At 35.2% G+C, this 18,885-nt stretch overlaps 2 protein-coding genes and 1 non-coding gene across 7 annotated transcripts; 1 reads left to right on the top strand and 2 right to left on the bottom strand.

Moving 5' to 3' along the window:
- Positions 1-1,055: 1,055 nt before the first annotated feature.
- On the bottom strand, positions 1,056-1,158 carry LOC148789488 (U6 spliceosomal RNA). The gene has a single exon (XR_016062611.1). It is a non-coding gene; the product is annotated as a U6 spliceosomal RNA (small nuclear RNA).
- A 379-nt stretch (positions 1,159-1,537) lies between these two features.
- On the bottom strand, positions 1,538-7,136 carry LOC105162727 (ubiquitin domain-containing protein DSK2b). 5 transcript variants are annotated; one of them, XM_011080844.3, is made up of 9 exons: positions 7,028-7,136; positions 6,715-6,950; positions 4,438-5,199; positions 3,683-3,888; positions 3,459-3,572; positions 3,185-3,243; positions 2,888-2,916; positions 2,163-2,249; positions 1,538-2,062 (listed from the first exon to the last, which is right to left on the bottom strand). In XM_011080844.3, exons 2-9 carry the CDS (start codon positions 6,941-6,943, stop codon positions 1,914-1,916), a joined length of 1,635 nt encoding a protein of 544 aa, XP_011079146.1. In that variant the 5' UTR covers positions 6,944-6,950; positions 7,028-7,136; the 3' UTR covers positions 1,538-1,913. The 5 variants fall into 5 exon arrangements, 3 of the variants coding, with proteins under 3 accessions (XP_011079146.1, XP_020550873.1, XP_011079136.1); XM_020695214.2 differs by having other exon boundaries at positions 2,163-2,246; positions 6,715-7,115; XM_011080834.3 differs by having other exon boundaries at positions 6,715-7,114.
- Positions 7,137-8,887: 1,751 nt separating this feature from the next.
- On the top strand, positions 8,888-17,907 carry LOC105162718 (uncharacterized). The gene is made up of 14 exons (XM_011080822.3): positions 8,888-9,088; positions 9,233-9,308; positions 9,626-9,736; positions 11,853-11,950; positions 12,049-12,132; positions 12,263-12,396; positions 13,241-13,313; positions 13,392-13,437; positions 13,524-13,633; positions 13,958-14,065; positions 14,138-14,194; positions 14,336-14,397; positions 16,297-16,609; positions 16,743-17,907. Exons 1-14 carry the CDS (start codon positions 9,020-9,022, stop codon positions 17,241-17,243), a joined length of 1,842 nt encoding a protein of 613 aa, XP_011079124.1. The 5' UTR covers positions 8,888-9,019; the 3' UTR covers positions 17,244-17,907.
- Positions 17,908-18,885: the final 978 nt, after the last annotated feature.

The raw sequence follows: 18,885 nt of genomic DNA, 5'->3' as shown, positions 1-18,885 counted from the left end.
CGGTTGTACCTTTAATTCCATTGCAATTATTTTTCATCTAATTTCATGAAATAATTTTATAAATTCATACATAAACCTTAAAAATAAGGGAGTTTTGAAATTTAGCTACAAGTGGTGTTTCGCGTAGAGGGTGTTTGTAAGAGTTTATACTTTATTGTAAGAGTTTATACTTTTTCAAAAATGGTTAATTGTGGATACGTGATTAAAATGTAAAAGTTGTGAGTGTTTGAAAATAATAGTTATAAGTAGAATAAAAGTTGATGTGGAAATGTTCGATAAAAAGAATTGATGTATTACGATGATAAATGGGTAGATTTTAGCTATTATTAGAATGAAGCATTTCTAAAATATATAAATAATAGTTAGGGAATGAGAGTGGTGGTACATGCCTTAGAATGTGGGAGTTCAATGGGCTACACACGAGGTAAATATATAGTAAATTTCTTGTTTACCACATTTTGGAAGAGCGGAATCGTGGAATTTTTCAAAATTTTTCCAGGGAGCCGCAGGTAGCAGCTAGGATAGTTATGGAAGAAATTAGATGGAAGCTTCTAAATTCATTATAATCCGACCTCTCTTGAAATAATTTTGATCTTTTGAATATGGAGGACTCTACGGTCTCAACTTTCCTATGAACAAAAGGTTAGTGGAATACATGTTTAACAGTCATGCCATTGCACGTCCTTGCCCCAAGGTTGGTATGTCCGATAATGCATCATCTTCCAACATTTCAATACACCATCAAGTGGCCATCACCATAATACTATGAATCTAACCTAAATACAACTCATATTTCTGCAATCAACCTCATTGTTGTGAGCAATGATAAAGCAGTCTAATAATAACATCTTATTTTTATAAAAGATAGATTAAGAATTCGAGTTCTATGAAATAGTTGGGAAACTAATTTTCATCATTCTTAAGAGGAGAGAGAGATGGAATTCATTGTGCGTGAGGAACGATGAACTAGCTCAATTGTAGCATCTTATTCTTATAAAAAATAGATCGCAAAATACAGGTGGAGAATTTTTTTCTTTTTATTTTTTTAATTTAAAGAAAAATTGAACCATTTCTCGATTTATGCATGTCATCCTTACGCAAATGCCATGCTAATCCTCTCTATATCGTTCAACTTTTATCAGTGATAGGAAAATTGATAAACTAGCTTTGATCCTTCTTAAAAGGGCAAAAAAATGATCAAACCCCCATTGTTTGTTGGGGACGAACAAGTGATCTAACTATACCATAGGTTACGTGTTCGAGTTCTAGGTTTGAAGCTCATCCATTTATACAGTTTTTTACAGACATTTTACTGGAAAACTTTGACACGCAAACGGATTAAAACTGATATCTGTCCAATTATCCAATATAAAGGAACCCTTAAAGAGAGAATATTTTCCTAACTGCAAATAGTAACATTGCATGCGCTTTTTCCCCTTCCTGACTAAGCTGCAAGGCCCAATCTTCACCAAAGATTGCAATGCAGCTAGCGAGCTTTCTCACATTAACCAAATTTTAAAGATTGAACAAAAAAATCTGAAGTAAATGCACTGTGCAACAGGGGAAAGTCAAAGAAAAATCACATTTCGTCCGAGCCATACATATGATATCCCCAAAACAGGCTCAACGAATCAGAAAATTGGAGAAATTTGTACAAAACAGACTTCATGCTGTATTTACACGGCATCTCAAGCTTCTGTATCTTTATCCACAGAGGAGGGAGGAAAACGCACTTTCATCCTATTGGTATTTGTATTTCGTTCGGGGTACAAGGAAGTGTATTCCAACAGCCATGTTCATATTGTTTGATTCGATCATTCAGTTTAACTGGTTTGTGCCGCACATTCACATGGTTGAAATTTGATCCACAGAGCTATGCAGCTATATGAAGCAGCATGATATTAATCCATATTCTAGTGACCGGAATTCCCCAAAAGGCGCTGAACTGCAGCATGGACGTTTCCTGCAGTGGCAATCAATGCCCTGATGTTTTCTTGACTATCGATGAAGCCCATTTCCCGTAACTGAGAGAGCTGAGTTGCATACAGCTCTTCAGGGGGCACTGCCATAATATATGAGAAGGAATACAAAAATGATGAAGTACAATTAGATTGGAAACAAACAGCAAGGTGGAAGATTAGAGAAAGGGAGGGAGATGTAACCTTGAGATCTGTTTGGAGCAGTGAAGCCTCCGCCCGTCCCAAGTCCACCAAACATGTTCATCAGCATATTTAATCCCAGGTTGTCTTCTGTTCCAGCGGTTATTTGATGGCCAATACATTATTAAACAATGACAAAAATAACAAGAAAAATTATGCAAGTGCAACCATCATCATAGTTAACTTAGCATCTCGATGGCGTTTGGAGTACATAGTCCTCTAACATGTTAAAAGATGCATTTGGTGGTACAATACATTTTAATCAAGTAATATCAATAGATCCATTTGCAAAATTAAAAAATAATTGAATTTCATATTAGCTTTCACATGGTGCGATTATCAAAATTCTATTTCTAAAAAGCTTATTTGGATAAAAAAACTTCCATGAAACGGTTCAAAGATTTAATGTAGTGCACTGGACAAAGAGTTCTACAGTGTTCTAAAAGGTGAAGTGACTTTGCCACAAGCACATCTTAAATACTCCATATCCAATGGAAATCCAGGATCAAGCAAATAAAAGTGAATCTTGAGCTTAGTGCTTACTGCATAGAAAGACACTATCATACTTTCCAAGAAAAGAAAAGCAACATAAATTCATACTAACTAGATTTTACTAAATGTAGCATCAAATGTGGAACTTCTAATAATAGTAATAATCTAGAAATTACCAACAAGTAGGATCTATAAATAGAAGATGCAGAGCATGTTCCGAGGCGTAAGAATAATACCTGTTCCCAAAGCATTTTGACCTGATTCTCTGCAATATACAGCAGCAAAGTTAATCTACTAAGACAGCAGATTGTCAGACATGCAATGCAGAATATAAAACCTGGAATTTGGATGTATCATGTCATAAGTCCTACAGACTCAGGCCAACTATTAGAACACACTGATAATACCTATTCAAATGGAATCAGGTAATCCACTAAAACATGTTGGAAGACTTGAAAGTTGATGATATAGTTTCACAATAGTTTCTCAAGATTGACAGAACAATTTGGGGGGGGGGGGGGAATCACGCTTACCTAGGCGTCTGCTGCCGACCAATCTGAGATGAAAGAGCTTGGTTAAATGTCAAAAGTTGCTGATACAGGAGCAAAAGTGAAAGGGAGTCAATGGTCTAAACGAAATGGGGCAAAGTAACTACTATGGCAGGAAATAAGATAAAAGAAATCCATAAGATAGAGTTTTCATGCTGGATTCATCTCAAAGCTCCGCATGCATACAAACCACTGAAATAGGGATATAATAAAGCAAGGATATATTGGGGGTTGGGGGCAGAGAGACCCAATAATTTACCTGCATCATCTCAGGGGAAGTCATTTGACGAACAAATTCAGGATTTTGCGTCATATCTCTAAGCTGCGGACTGGAATCAAGCATGTTCTGTAGGTGTACATTAAGACCAAGAATCTAGAGATATGGAAAATAAGTTTAGGGGAAACACAAAAAAAAGAAACAGAAAGCAAAGGCAACAAAGCAAACAATTCAGTTATCAAATAGCAATTAAGCAGAATTAACACCTGATTCATGTACTGAGGATTGGATAAGAGACTATGCATCATCTGGGACATGGTTGGATTCTGCAGTAACTGATTAAAAGAGAAGTCTGGCATAGAACCCAGAATATGCCCAGAATCCTGGCAATCAAGTCCATCAAAGCCACCAGGTGATGTAGGCCTTGCATCCCCAATAGGATTCGACCGTGCACTTGAGTTTGTTTGCATGCCTGCAGCTCCAATATTCAGTTAATAACACATACAACCTTTCTTCACCCTTGTGAAACAATCAAAGCGACTGCCAAACTTGGAATTGTAGCCATTTTGAAAATCAAACTACTGCAAATCTGACATGTCAAAATCAACTTTGGAACAAATTCAAGGCAGTTTGCCTGAAAATAGCAGAACATATCAGCTTCATGAAGTGGTTTCAACCGTTCTCTTCTTCTGGTTTATTTATTTAAAGTCCATTTTGGTCCGTCCTATTGTCTCAAGAAAATGTAAATCACTTTTTAGAAATGCCGAAAAAAGATTAAGAACTTTTCAATGTGCAGAAACAACAGACAGTTGAACTCCATATGCGATCACTTCATCTTCTAAGGAATTTATTAGAAGAGAAGTAGAGAACTATATGATCTAATGTACAGCAGCAGAAGTTCCAAACCAGCTATCTTACTCATTGAGAAACAAGTTATACATCAAAGTAAAAGAACTGTGAGGATTTTGCAGCCAAAGCAACAATCATATCAATAAACAGTGAGGAAAAGTGGAGGGCTTACTGTCAGAAGAGGCCCAAGGATTGGGAAGTGGATTTGTATTTGGAGCAGAGGCATTGACCATAGTTTCAGATCCAATAGTTGTAGGATTAGCCAAGTTCTCTCTGCCAGAACCTCCACCTTGAGCTCCCAATAGAGCATCAAATGGATTTGATACCACATCAGATCTACTGTCACCAGCCAAGGTTGTTGCATTCAGGAAAGGTTCTTGCACATTTTCATACATTCGCCTCAGCATGTTAAAACCCTCAGGAGTGGATTCAATATTGCGCATTGCCCTGTCTGTGTTGCGCATCATTTCACGCATTAGTTCAGGGTTTCGTGCAGCCTCCATAGTTTGACGGAGGGTTCCAGGATCATTAAGTATGTGCCTAAGCTCTGGGTTACGATCCATAATTTCACGAATCTGAGGATTGTCCATGATGAAGTTGCGGATAGTTTCAGGATTGTTCATTAAATCCTGCAAAAGAGGCATATTCAAAATATCTCCCATTGTGTTGGGGTTTTGACTTAACTGCTGCCGCAGTTGTTCTATTTCTGGCGCTGCAGATCCAAATAAACCACCACCAGCACTTCCTAATCCATTAAAACCAAGTCCAGGCGATAATAAAGATACTCCAAGTGGTCCACCATCATTAGAACCTATACTTGTCACTGGAACTGAATTAGTACTGGTAACTCCAGAATCAGCTCTAGCTGTACTGTTCATGGGGGCAGCTGAGGCAAAACCTCGAATCAAGTGGACAGTGTGATCTGCCTCAAGACCTGTCAACAAACAATAAGAATGGTTTAAATGTTCATATATCATTTTGACAGCTAATGAAATTTGTGTTTTCTTAGTAAATGCGCACAAATAAGTAAGCAAGAGAAAAAGTTATTTTAAGAGTTGATCAAGGAAGAAAAAAGAAACAAAGTTAAACACTCAAAATATAGATGATGAGTCAGAAGTATTTTATACTATTTAGTACGTACGTTTGACATGACAGCAGCAACCACCTGCATGGCTCTTCATCACAGGACATGCCAACCAATGTCTAATATAAGTTTCTACTTTCACTAAAAAAAAGTTAAGTGCACTCGAGTTAACTACCTGCCTCATCCACAACTAATACTAATAAATATTCAGTTGCATCATGTTTCTGCATAATGTCAAGTGCATTACTCTAACAATGGTCTAACGTTATTTTTTTCCAAAATACTTCTTAAGCATCCTAATCATATAGTAAGTCCCAAGTGTCACATAAGCAGCCCTGTGTTGAGAATCAAGATATCCGCTGATCTTAAATCTCCTGTCCAAATGCTGAAAACTTGCAATCTTTAACATATATTCATGTCATACCAGTAAACCAGTTGTAGCTGATAACAAACACAGATACTCGAGGAGAAGAATCAATTAATATCAATTCATATCGGGGTAGAAGTTCCACAAGCTTTTGGATTGACACTAAATCAACAATTTGCATATTCATTATGTCACTGATGTAGAAGTAGTGTTAACTAGAAAAGTTGCAGCTTCAGTCAACTCAACATAAATATCCTTGAAGAGGTAACATGAAAGAGTATTGATATCTTCATCGGCTTTAACTAACCAGTCACTATTTCTTCTACATAATATTTTCAGAAGACTCCATTTGGCCCTGGATTTCATTTCAACAAGCAAAACAATGATAAAATTAAGGACTTGTCTTGTTCCAGGGTAAGGAGCAAATTTGAAATAATACAAATATTGAGAAGCTGCAATATCTCATATCTACATTCTGTATATTGGGCATCACAGAACATATTTCTCAATTTTTTTCCTTTACCCCGGCTAAAGAATGCTTTTTTGGTTGTAAATCAATGTTCATGAAAAGAATTTATGATTCCAAGTCTTCATCTAAAAAGTGTTCACCCATAATTTTCGTGCTTGGTCGAGCACACAACATCAATTCATTCTGAAAATTTCAACTCTTTGAACTACTCAATGACATCCTTAATTGCAATTAGAAGAAAGACTCAAGACATATGAAAATCTCACTTGATTGAAGTGTCATACGCAGAAAGACATTTGTAGATATCTATCGTACTTGCTTGAGGTGTCATGCTCTATTACAGTCTTCAGCCCCGATTGCATAACTACCCAAACCATATAAATTCGCTCACGATGATCAGATTTCAACGACTATACTGTAATGATGACTACTTCCCACCGTATTTCCACTAAAATTAAATAAAGAGGAGGGACTCCAAACATTAAACTTGCGTTAAATTAAAAACGAATCGCAAAAACTAATAGATTACCGTAGCTCTGAAGGGTTTGATCGTCTTTCAGTATGCGGCCTTTGTATATTAAGCGCTGCCGCTGAGGAGGAATTTCACATTTCTGAGCTACGATAGACTTGAAAAATTCAACAGTTGAGTCCAATTTCACCTGCACCGCGAACTCCGACCCGTACGAGCAACGGATATTCACCGTCTCTTCCTCGTTGCTTGAATCTCCTCCGTCATTGCCAGCATCTCCGCCGCCCATTCTACTTCTGCTATTTCGATCAGAAACTTGAAGAATATAGAAAATCGGAAAGGAAAGATCGACGGAGGAATTTAAGGCCCCAACCTCTAAGGCTCAATGGGCTCGCTTTTCGCCTCTTCTCCTTTTCCTTGTTTTTCACCTTTTTCATCTCATCGAACAAAAATGTAAAATGGTCTTTAATTTCTATTTACTTTTTCATTTCTCCCCAAAAACGGAAGCCTTTGTTGATTTCTTTATTGTTTTTACTATTAATAAAATGGAAGGAAAATATAATAAATATCTTTATATATAATAAATATATATATATGAAATAAAATATCTTTAAGTATATTTTATTTTCCATTATCTCTTCAAAATTAACTATTAATAATTTTTATTAAAAAATTAGGATTAATTTATTTTATCAATTTACTAACTGGTTATTCATTTTATCTTTCTTATCCTTTATTTAAATTATGTAAATATAATAAAAAAATAATATTATTCATAATGTATCGAATGTGTTTTAAAATTATATAATTCTGAGTTGGAATTTAAATTATATTAAAAGTTCAAGGGACTAAATTGAAACTTTATCAAATATTTGGTGTTAAATTATATAAATTTAAAAAGTTAGGGATCAAACTGTAGTTTAACAAAATGTGCATGTGTTATATTAATTGCTATAATACTAAAGAGTTGATGATAAAATAATAAAATAATTACATTTGAGAAATATTATATTTGTTAAAAGTGAATATAAAAATTTTCGGATATTATTAAAGACGATAACTATAAAATATAAGGGGTTTGATAAAATAAAATTTTATTAGTTAATTGACAATTATTTTATATATACATATATACTTAGAAAGCTTATGATTATAGTTATTTAAAAAAAAGCAAAACTGAAATTTAAATTCCGGCAGCAATAAAACATTAGAACATTAATAAAAAAGGTGCAAATATTATTTAATATTTTATTTAAAATTTATTGTATTATCAATATATTGATTATACGTATTATAATTTAATAATACGAAAATACAATAGAAGATCGAACCATTTCTTTTACTAACTATTAAATAATAATTAATAAAAAGAAAGGAAAAAGTGGAGTCGTTAGTGAAGGTAACAACTCCATGTTAATACCTTCTCTAACGACTTGCTCGAGTCATTACATAAAGTAACAACTTTGGCATATTTTTTAAAAATAAAATTAGAGTCGGTATTTGATATGATGATTTCAAAACTTCATTAAAAAAAATAAAAAATTGGGCAAGCACTCATAAAAGCTAAGGAAGCGAATAGAGTTAGATACTCCAATAGTCACAACCGTAAATAACGAATATTAGGTGTTGTGAGTTTCATTGTGCGTAGTATTGTATCGAATGCATTAAGTATTCTACTTTAGATATAAGCTCACAATACTAAAATTTAAAGGAATTGACAGGAGTGCGTGTAAGTGGCCGAGCATGTGGTTTAATTAGATGCAAAGGGAATAATCTTCCAAGGACTTGACATGACACGAATCATCTCGAAAAAGAGGGACACCTTCGAAAACACAACAAGTGGTGTGTGAGTGTAGTCAGCTCGTGCAATAAAGTGTTGTTGGGCTAAGTCAGCATTCTTGATTTGAAATATGGATTGCTTGTTAAATCCTGTAATTTGTGTGAAAATACGATATTATAAACTTTGAGGATAAAAGAATTTTAGAAAACTTAATAATAATATTAAGTCTGTGTTATATGTAAATACAAATAAATTATATATAATTTAAAAAAGTAAAAATATATTTTATATTATATATATTACAGAAAGAATAATAATTGGACGGATTGGAGCCCAAATCACTAAAACCTGATGCTCTAGGACCTGCTTCGGACTTCAGAACACACCCCCAATGAGGGCGGGTCCGGGTACGAGCTGGACCCGTTTCCGACCCGGACCCCAACCAATTCTGGCCCGATGGCATCCCCACTTTTAATTTCTACGTCATTTTCTTTCGATATTACGCGCTCTTTTCTCGTCTCCACTCGAAGTAGCCAGTTACAATGAAACCAACCACAGCTGCCATGCCCTGATCAACTCCTTCTCATGGCGTTGTCGCAGCCCTCCAAAGCTAAGACCTTTATATACCGCATGAAATCATTTATGACTCACAAGGTGAACGTTTTAGGGATTTTGAATTATTTTTCTGGCAGACATTTATTCAAACACCTGCTTCGCAATTGTTATTTCAAATGGAAAATTTATTTTTCTCTTTTTGTTGATACTAAGATGGGCTTGTGTAATTTTCTTGTTTTACAGAGTTCCAAGTGCAGCTCCATCGAAGTCGTCGGTCGAGCTCAGTTCTCTTCTGATTCGGGTGGATGTTCTAGCGCAGGTCTCGAGTTTTTTTAACAAACTTGGAAAGCTGTTAACGTGGTTTTAAGCCTTAGAAATGCAATAAGAAGTGCTTCCATTCAATTTTGTACGAACTTTATACAAATTCAATCCCATGGACGTAATACTGTTGATCTAAACACACTATATCTGTTCGTTTAAATTATTTTCTTGTCCTTTTGGTGTTTGGGTAATTATCTCAATTTTCACTTTTCTTCATTTCAGCGAAAACAAATTGTGATTCACTACTTGCATTGCCAATTATCTAACTAATTTGATGGTTGTTTTCTTGGATTTGAAATTTGGACGGTGTTTTAGACCAAGTTGAGTTTGCAAAATGGAGAAAGTTGGACTCAAGGAGGTTGGGGATAGCAAAGTCAATGATATCCATTCCTTCTTGGACAGTTCTAAGGAATCTACAAGCTGCAGGTGCTGTTCTTCTATGCACTTATAAGAAGCTATCTTTATTACTTCTTGTGCTGGAAGATGTGAAAACTAATATTCTTACTAAAGTTAAACTCTTTACATCTAGTGCCATTTGCGGAAGTAGGCTTTTAGCCAAAATCCCGTCCATGACAACTGCATAGATTTCTTTATGCATAATTCTTGTGATGTGAATATTGTCCATGTAAGGAAGGGAAGCTGTAAATATTTCCTTGATGATTCAGTTAAATATTGCAACCAGTTTTAGACAACAAACATCATGGTATTGGATATTTGCAATTGTTCAGCCAACTTATTTCACCATAGATCTGACAATACAGTTACAAGTCTTTTGTCCCAGTGAAATTTACTCCTTTGTGAATTAAATGTGGTATTTGAGTTCCTTGTTAATTCCCATCTAACTTTGTTCATATTGTTTGTTACCATGCCAAAGTTGTTCTTGGTTATTTTTGCATTGCCGTTTCATATGTGCCCTTTGCATGATTTTAATATATAAAGTGGTATCTCTTTTTATGATAGTGATCACTTAGCCCAGAGGCCTATTTCAGGATCAATATAATTTCATTATCGCCTTTTATCTGGAAATTGAGATTTTTGGCCCGGGCCCCATTTAATATTTTAACGACCACCTCCCCATGAGTTTGAGGAAAGGGGCATACCAGGATGAACTGCATTGACGATTTTGGTTTGGTTTACGATGAGTGGAGATCACTGCAACAACTACAGTATAAGTTGACCCTTCATCAGTTGAGCAGTGGTAATTAATTTACGCTGGGATAGCGATTCTAGCAATAAAAATTGTGAAGTATATGTCGGGCTCAAGTACCTTTTGACTAATAATAATTTGTTTATCTGAGAAATTATGGTTGATTACACTTTGCCCCAAACAACTTTCAGAACTACACTTAGCCCCTTCGAGAATTCTCCGCTCCGTTAGGGTTTGGACAAAAAATGCCGATGTCACCAAAAAAATTACATAAACTTTTCAATTTTATCCCTCATTCAATATTTTCTAATTTACATTTTTATACTTGTAAGGGGGTAACTGTATATAAAGTCAAATGGGTCTAATTGTAACAATATATTGTTTGTGAATTATAGCCATCCGATAAAAGGTAGTTGTTGATGAATGGAAAAACTATTAATTTTTTTATCCTTTTCTTACTTCCTATATATGGGGTGAGGTTAACACCATTGTTGCATTTATTTCTTGAAAATTTCTTATTCAAATTCTTCATCTAGTGTTGTAGGATCTTATAGAAGATATATTGAAAATGTCAATACTTTGTCACTCGTGTATTCCATATAAAGTTATATTACTTTTTCAACATTTTAACAATTAGACATTATTCGAGAATAATGTTTATCACAATTACATCCCCGTGGCCTTATATATATTACATTTACCTCCTTTACAACTATAAACACATTACTAGGGAAATGTTGAATGAGGGGTAAAATTGAAAGCTTATGAATTTTTTTCTAGCTGATGTCAGGTTTTTTTGTCCAAACCTTAGTGGAAGAGGGTCAATTGTAAATGGATAAATATTGTAGGATGTATAACACTTTGCATTTTCAGAAAGGTCCAAGTGTCGTTAACCCGAAAAATTATTTTTGTAAAACAGTTCAATTTGAAAACCAAATGGCAAGTTCCATAAAGCGGGCATGGGCATAGTATCTTCGAGATGACATTTGCATCCAGTTCAAATTCTTTGAATTATTTTGTGGTGGTGTCCTGTAAACAACATAAAAAGAAAGAAGGGAAACGTGAGAACTGGTTCCTATCGAGAGAATACAGAAGATGCTGCTAGTCTGGCATGGTTTTTTCAAGATTCTTTTCCCTGAAGGATCTGAAAGTAACTAATGCTTTCAGTGGGAAGTTTATCCCCATAAAATATATTATTGAACAGTTGAAAACATACTTTATATCTGATCATGAAATCTACTGATTGATTGTTCTCTTGCCTTTCAATATCACTCCCTAGTCCCTTCAGATTTATATTGTAGTAGCATATATTTATAATTTATTATACTTATACCCCGAGTACCTTCTTGTTGCAAACATGTCTAGTTGTCTCGTTGCTGAAGCTAAAATATGCAGGATTTGAGGCCTACTTAGTTGGTGGATGCGTTAGGGACTTACTTCTCAATAAGGTACCAAAAGACTTCGATGTGATCACGACGGCAAGACTTAAGCAGGTTGTTTTTAGTGTGTTTAGTTGTTTGATTGATTGTTGAATAAAAGTCTACTAGCCTGCTTCAAACTATATATATATATTTGAATGTATCTTGTGTAGGTGAAAAAGAAGTTTCGCCGTGCAATAATTGTTGGAAAACGGTTTCCAATATGTAGGGTCACTATAAAAGACTCTGTGGTGGAGGTTAGTGCTGATCTATCTGCTTTTTGTGTTTCTGCGTACATCTCTATTTGTTCAGAGTATTCTTGTTGACCTGATCAACAAACTTTGTCCTATCATAATTGGTCAAACACTTTCTTCCTTCTGTTTTCAGGTTTCAAGTTTCGAGACTGTAGCTGAACGATCTAAAACAAAACAAGTTGGCATCTCTCATAAACCCACCAGTTGTGATCCAAGGGACTTTGTTCGCTGGAAGAATTGCATGCATAGAGACTTTACGGTTAACAGGTTAATCCTTTACTTTTCTGGCTTCAAATTACTTTCAATCCAATTTCCTTCCGAGGAAGGGTACCCCAGTATGCTGTCAACCTCATTGAGGTATTGAATAACTTCGGCAGGATTTGAGTATGTGCATGGTCCATGAAATCAATAATACTAGATAGTTCTTGTTATATGAAACATCTTCCTTCGCGTTACCTTCTTATTGTCCATGTAATTGATGGAATTATGCAGAGGGTTAATACTAGAGAGCTGAAGACCCAATCATGCGAAGCTAATCCATTGATTATCATGAGATTTATTCTTTAAATTTTATTTTATGCTTTGATCTGTGCTTATTCCAGTTCTTATATGCGAGTATATTCTAAAGATATCATTCTAATGCTGGTAATGCACCTAAAAAGTTGGTACTTAAATGATCAAAATTCGAATTAAATATTTTATGATAGCCAAGTTCCAGTGAAAGAAACTGCATTTAAGATAGTTCCTTGAGCTAATTTGGTAAAATACTACTTGTAATTAGGGGAGAGAAATTACCAAGGGTTGGCTGACAGAAAATTTTATTTGGGAGCTTCAGAGATGAGATTGCTGTATTTACCTAATCTTTTACCGCATCCAAGAGAACAGGAGGAGAAAACCATTACTAGAATATGTGGTAATTCAGGTTCCTGCTGGAGCTACTGGATGCTGGTTTATACTGCTAAAGTTGCTTAAAGTTGTTGAATGGCATTTTACAGATAGCTGTATTCTTATATCATTTGTTGTAATAAAATAAATTTTCTGTATTGTGTATGTTACCTTATTTTTCTGAGGCTATGAACTAACAGAATGCTAATTGATAAGTTTGAAACAGCTTACTATTTGATCCCTTTGTTGATGTAATCTTTGACTACACCAATGCAATTGAGGACTTGAGGTCTTTGAAGGTGAGCTCTATTGCCTTGTACAATGTTAATCTTGTTAAGTTAATTGTTTGTTAAGTTGTTCTTTTGTGGCACAAACAGCTAAGGACTGTAATACCAGCTCACTTGTCATTCAAAGAGGATGGAGGTTATTGTATCTTACGCTTCAAATCCAGTATACTTGATTAAATATGTGTAGACATAACCTTTCTGATAATCATGTTCCTTTTTCAGCCAGGATTCTCCGTGGGTTGAGAATTGCAGCGCGACTCAACTTATCATTTTCTAAAGAGACTGAGGCTGCTATATATAGTCTCTCTCCGTTGGTTGCTCAACTTTGCAAGGTAATCGTAAAATTTCTGAGATTAGATCTATTCACCAAGATATCTGATCCACTGTCTTTGTTTATGATGACGAAATGGTCGAGAAGATTTTCATTTTCATTTCTTCGCTTGAACATTTTCAATTCAAAACATCTTGCTTTCTCCTTATGGAACTTCTATGATGTGCTTTATGTCCATAGTTGTTCTCCTATTAACTTATGAAACCTTTTGTGATCCACTTTATGTTCATAAAATGCTTTGAATGATGCAATTCTTCTGTTTCAGTCTAGAATGAGTATGCAGTTGAATTCTATGCTACTATATAATGCAATTCTTCTTCTTCAGTCTAGAATCAATCTGGAGATGAATTATATGCTATCATATGGAGCTGCTGAGCCTTCTCTTCTTTTGCTGAAAAGGTTCAAACTGCTCGAGATTTTGCTACCATTTCATGTAAGCTTATTTTGTCTAAAAGTCAAAACTGTTTGAGCTGAGCATCTTCAAGTCTGTCTCAATATATCGCAGGCAGTATACCTTGAGCAGGTGGACAATCGAGATGGCGTACGGTCCTTAATGTTAATGGTTAGCTTTCTTTGTCTACTGCAGCATATAGTTGCTTCCTTTCTTCCTATCATCAATCCTAGTTTATCCAATCATTTGTTTTTTTCATCGTTTATTCTCTCCTTCTGAGACGTGATTGTTGACTATTTCATTCCTTTCCAGAAGCTATTTTTCAATTTGGATCAGTTGATTACTTGTGACCGGCCTTGTGATGATAGTTTGTGGTGAGTCGTTCTTTTTGTTTATATATTTTCTTTAAATTGAAAATAACATGTGTACATATGTGTGTGCGAGCGTGTTTGCACACATATATAATATATGGGCCAATCTGTGGATGCTAACCTATTAGGTAAGCAAAGTTCCCATCTTTCTTCCCTGAATAATCTTGAACACATGGTGCTTTGCAAGGAAGTTTGGATAATCAATAACAATAGAATGTAAACAGGAATATTACAAAAAATTAATCTACGTGTATTATAAATGTGAATGATTCGACATGTTTTATGCTTTAATAGATTATAAATTGTACAAATTAAGTAATTTTAACTAGTTTTGATAATAATATTTTTTAATTACTTATGTAGTTGAATTTAGATAAAATTCTAATAAAAATAAATTATAGTAAAGAGTTTTGTTCATAAACTAATTAACACGGTACTCCATAGATGTTGATGGGCACATTGATAGTCTTTCATTTTATTGTAGGGCTATTTTAGGCTTCTTTGTACCAATGTAAGAAAAATACGACTTCGTCATGCATTCAAAAGCATGTTATGCACAAATATTTCTAATCTAGTTCAGAAAAGGAAGGAAATTCCCCTCCAAATAAATGCAGTTGTTGATTTTCCATAAAACCCTGGGCAATTGAATTATTTTACCATAGAAACAAATCTTCCCAATTTTAAAGTATGATTTCACATGAAAAGCAATGTGCACATTGGTGTCATGGATGAGAAACCATTTTGATCACCCAACTATTCCTTGATATGATTTATTGTTGATCTTCTGAGAGGATCAATTATGCAGGGTTACAGTTAGATCTGGATGTGGTTCAATTAAAGGCATAGGCTTGACTTACCATCAGTATAATAATATCTGGGGCTTTATATTATAACTGGATGCGGGTACTTTTGTACTATGCATTGGGGGCAAAAGGCCACCGTTCTGCACCTCAGGAAAAAAAAAAATGAAACTTGGTTTGCTACTATTCCCTACTGAGCAGAGAATCGTGCCCCCTTCTGAAGCTCATTAAGGGTGTCTCTTGCCCCTTGGTCAAGGTTGCAGTGCAAAATGCTAACATAATGAACTTTGGGAGTATAATTAAAAGGTCATGGGTTTCATGCCAGGACCTCTGACCAGGGATAAGTGCAACTCTAATGAACTTTGAGGAGATTTAATGCTTTTTTGATTTCTTTGGAAGGTTTATATCTATTTATTTATCGAGCTGAAGTCCAAAAGTTGCATTTGACTGCGGAAGAATCTGTCCATCGTGGACCATTTGAGCATATGGGATGAGCATATCTCCTAAGTGTTGTTGGACGTTTGTTCAGAAATTTTTGTGTGATTGTATATTATCATTTAAGATTTGATGTCAACTGTTATGTGCTCTTACAACTTCTGGTTGTGTTGTTTTTAAGTACTTTTGAGATAGTAATCCCTGAAACTAGTTAAAGGGGCCACCCTTGTACTGCTTCCTTCACCAGTATAGATTTACATTTTATGCCTTGATAATGTCCAAATGAATGTTGCAAGTAAATTAATTCATAAAACATTTTGTATTGAGTGACTATCTCGTGAAAAAGTTTAATCTATTAACCTATTAGACAAAAGGATCATTTAATAATATCACTAACATGCCTTTATGTGGATGTGAATCATTTTATGAAGTCTAACACAAAAATAATTCCAAGGGCTGTCTATGAGTTTCAAAAGTTAGTACTCCTTGTTTGGGGTGACTTGCATACTATGCTGAATAACCACCTTATCTAAAAACTTTAAAACTATAAGGGTGAAAATCATTTGATGCTTAATATTTCTAACAATTAGGTCTAAGTCATTTCTTCTATTGGTTTAGAGACCTGTTGCCTAATATTTTTTCCTTTTCACTGGTCTTTATGGGACAGGGTTGCGATCCTGGCATTTCACCTGGCACTGTTTAGGAATCCTCAACATTCTCTTGTGGTTTTGACCTTTGCTTCACTTCTCTATCATGGAACGTGGGAGGAAAGTATTAAGTTTGCTAGAGAAAATGCTCTAGCTACACGAATATATGTGCCTGAAATTTTAGATTCTCCTGACTACCTAGCTGATGATGAAATAGCTGAAAGAGTAACTCAGTTTGCCCGGCAAGTGAAAAATTCTGTAGATGTTCTCGTCAACATGGACTGCCTCTTGAAAGCAATGACCAGGTTCCCGGAATCTCCATGCTCTGGTTTAGTAAGTAGTCTGTTTTTTATTTTAAAGATTACTCCTTAATAAGGAAATGGTTGAAAGGGTGTTTGATATATCATTTTGCAAATTCATCCTGGCCTTTCTTGGGTACTTATTAGTGGAACGATTATGTTTTCAGGTTTTTGTACCCCAGAATATGGGGAAAAGAGTCAAACATATGTATAACATTCTGGCAGAAAACATCACATCCTTGGAAGCTGAAAAGAGAAATCTAGAGATAGATTACGGCTTGTTGACAGTGGGGAATGTAGATGAGGTTAGGTTCGTGCTTGGTAAGATAATACTTAGAACTCTGATTTGCGGGGCAACTTCAGAAAGAGGAGAGACAAGAGCAAAAAGAGATGATGATATACAAGCTACGGATTCACCACGAGAATTGGAGGTTTCTGAACAGATCCGAGGGACACTAGTCCGTCTTAACGAAGTCGACCCCATTGGCAATAATGAAAACAAGCGGAAAAAAGCACCAGCTAATTATGACCCATCACCCAAAAGTGCTCGTAAATCAAGGCTGTTGGAGAGCAGCAGCATTGCTGCCGATTACAAATCAAGTGGTGAACAGGGGAGTGAGAGGTCTAAGATAAGCAGTCGGAGTTGTTTGGCCGCCAAACAAGATTGAGAAGGATGAAAATCTGACGGTTGAGATAAAAAGGACAGTGCCGTTGCTTTCTGGCATTTCAAGTTAGCGGTTAAGATAGACTGCAGGAGGATTATGTTGATTCCCCTGTAGCCCCAAGCTAGTTGTTTTATTCAATAGATGATAAGCCATAAATCTCCGCACATGGAAAGAAATATCTGCAAAATGCGGTTGGTGATGAAGGATTTTCGAAGGTCGTCTTTACATGCCTGACTGTGTTATTCGACCCGCCTCACTACTACAAAAGGGGCTCGTAAATTTTGTCGCTCGCTGAACTGCCTGTTTTTCTCAGAACTCCGAAATCATTTCACAATTTGCCTTCTATGTAGGGAATGGTATTGGACTAGAGTTAAGGTCAGAAGGAGAAAATATGAGTATTGAGTTGTTATGTTTCCAATTCTTTCTTGTTCCTTAATACCCAAATATGTATTTGAAGGGAGGTATTTGAGAGAGGAAAAACATTTTTGCCCACCGAAAGTGTAGATGCGATAGCAAAAAGATGTATTGAACAGGTCAAGATCACCCTCTACATTGGTCACACTGGCGCATTCCCCGAGTTGGAATGGTTTTATCGAGTCTTATCGTGTTTTGAATGTTTAAATTTTGAACAATTGAATCCATGTAATTCGTTTTATTTCTTTTTCAATTGGAAGTGTCAAATTATCAAAGTTCGAGAGAGAGAGAGAGAGAGAGAGAGAGAGAGATGAGTTGTTGGGAGTATAAGATGAGATTTCATGGTCCAATAGATGTAATGCGACTGCACGAATTCTAAATCAACTCTAAAGTTTGAAACTAGATGTCCAAAGCATGAATCTACCTTTTCTTGTGTATTCCACTGCCTTTTATGAGATGTCTTATGGACCTTACGTATTGATATATTTTTAATATTTCTTTTCTCTCTTTTTCTCTCGTCCTTCCATTTGCCCACAACTTTCTTTTTTCTTTTATATATATATATATATATATAACTTAGATCGAAATGTAATGGGGAAAAATAAAAATGCTGCCTAAAGAAAAAAAAATTATAGCATTTTAAATTCTTAAATAGGCCAGTGTCCCGGGTTCAGATCTAGCCCAATTCGACCTGATCTGGCCATTCGGAATCACCATTGTCTATTCATCAAAATTTAGAAGGTGGAATTTCAGCACAGGGATTCGCTATCGCAAATATATAGACATTTGGTCCTTTATCTTTTCTAAAATCATATGGGGTCAAAGGTGTGTATTATGTGAGATAATATACTTTGTATTTCACATTGAACTACTAATTTAAGCATTGCATAATTTTAGAACGAAATATTCCCAATAACTTTTCAATGTTTGCTTGTTTTCTCAAATCCCAATGCTTATCCGAGATTTTACTATTCTTTCAGATCTCAACAATCTCAACCCACATAAAAAAGTTATTCAACTCATCACTCATAATTGATCGAAGTCTGTTAAGCTTACAATTTTCCCGTAAAATTTTGAAGTCTACATAATGGTGTAAGTAAAATATTTGAGAAGCTTTATATTTCAATAATAGGATTTACACTATATAAGCTTCAAAATAAGCAAGCTCTTAACATAAGTTGAAACCCTAGAAATCAAGCATCAATGAGGGGTCAGAAGCAGTAGCCACATA

This window comes from Sesamum indicum, linkage group LG1, assembly GCF_026168435.1.
Source record: "Sesamum indicum cultivar Baizhima isolate 11 linkage group LG1, ASM2616843v1, whole genome shotgun sequence".
Taxonomy (NCBI): Eukaryota; Viridiplantae; Streptophyta; class Magnoliopsida; order Lamiales; family Pedaliaceae; genus Sesamum; species Sesamum indicum.
This window is presented reverse-complemented; position numbering and strand designations above follow the sequence as displayed.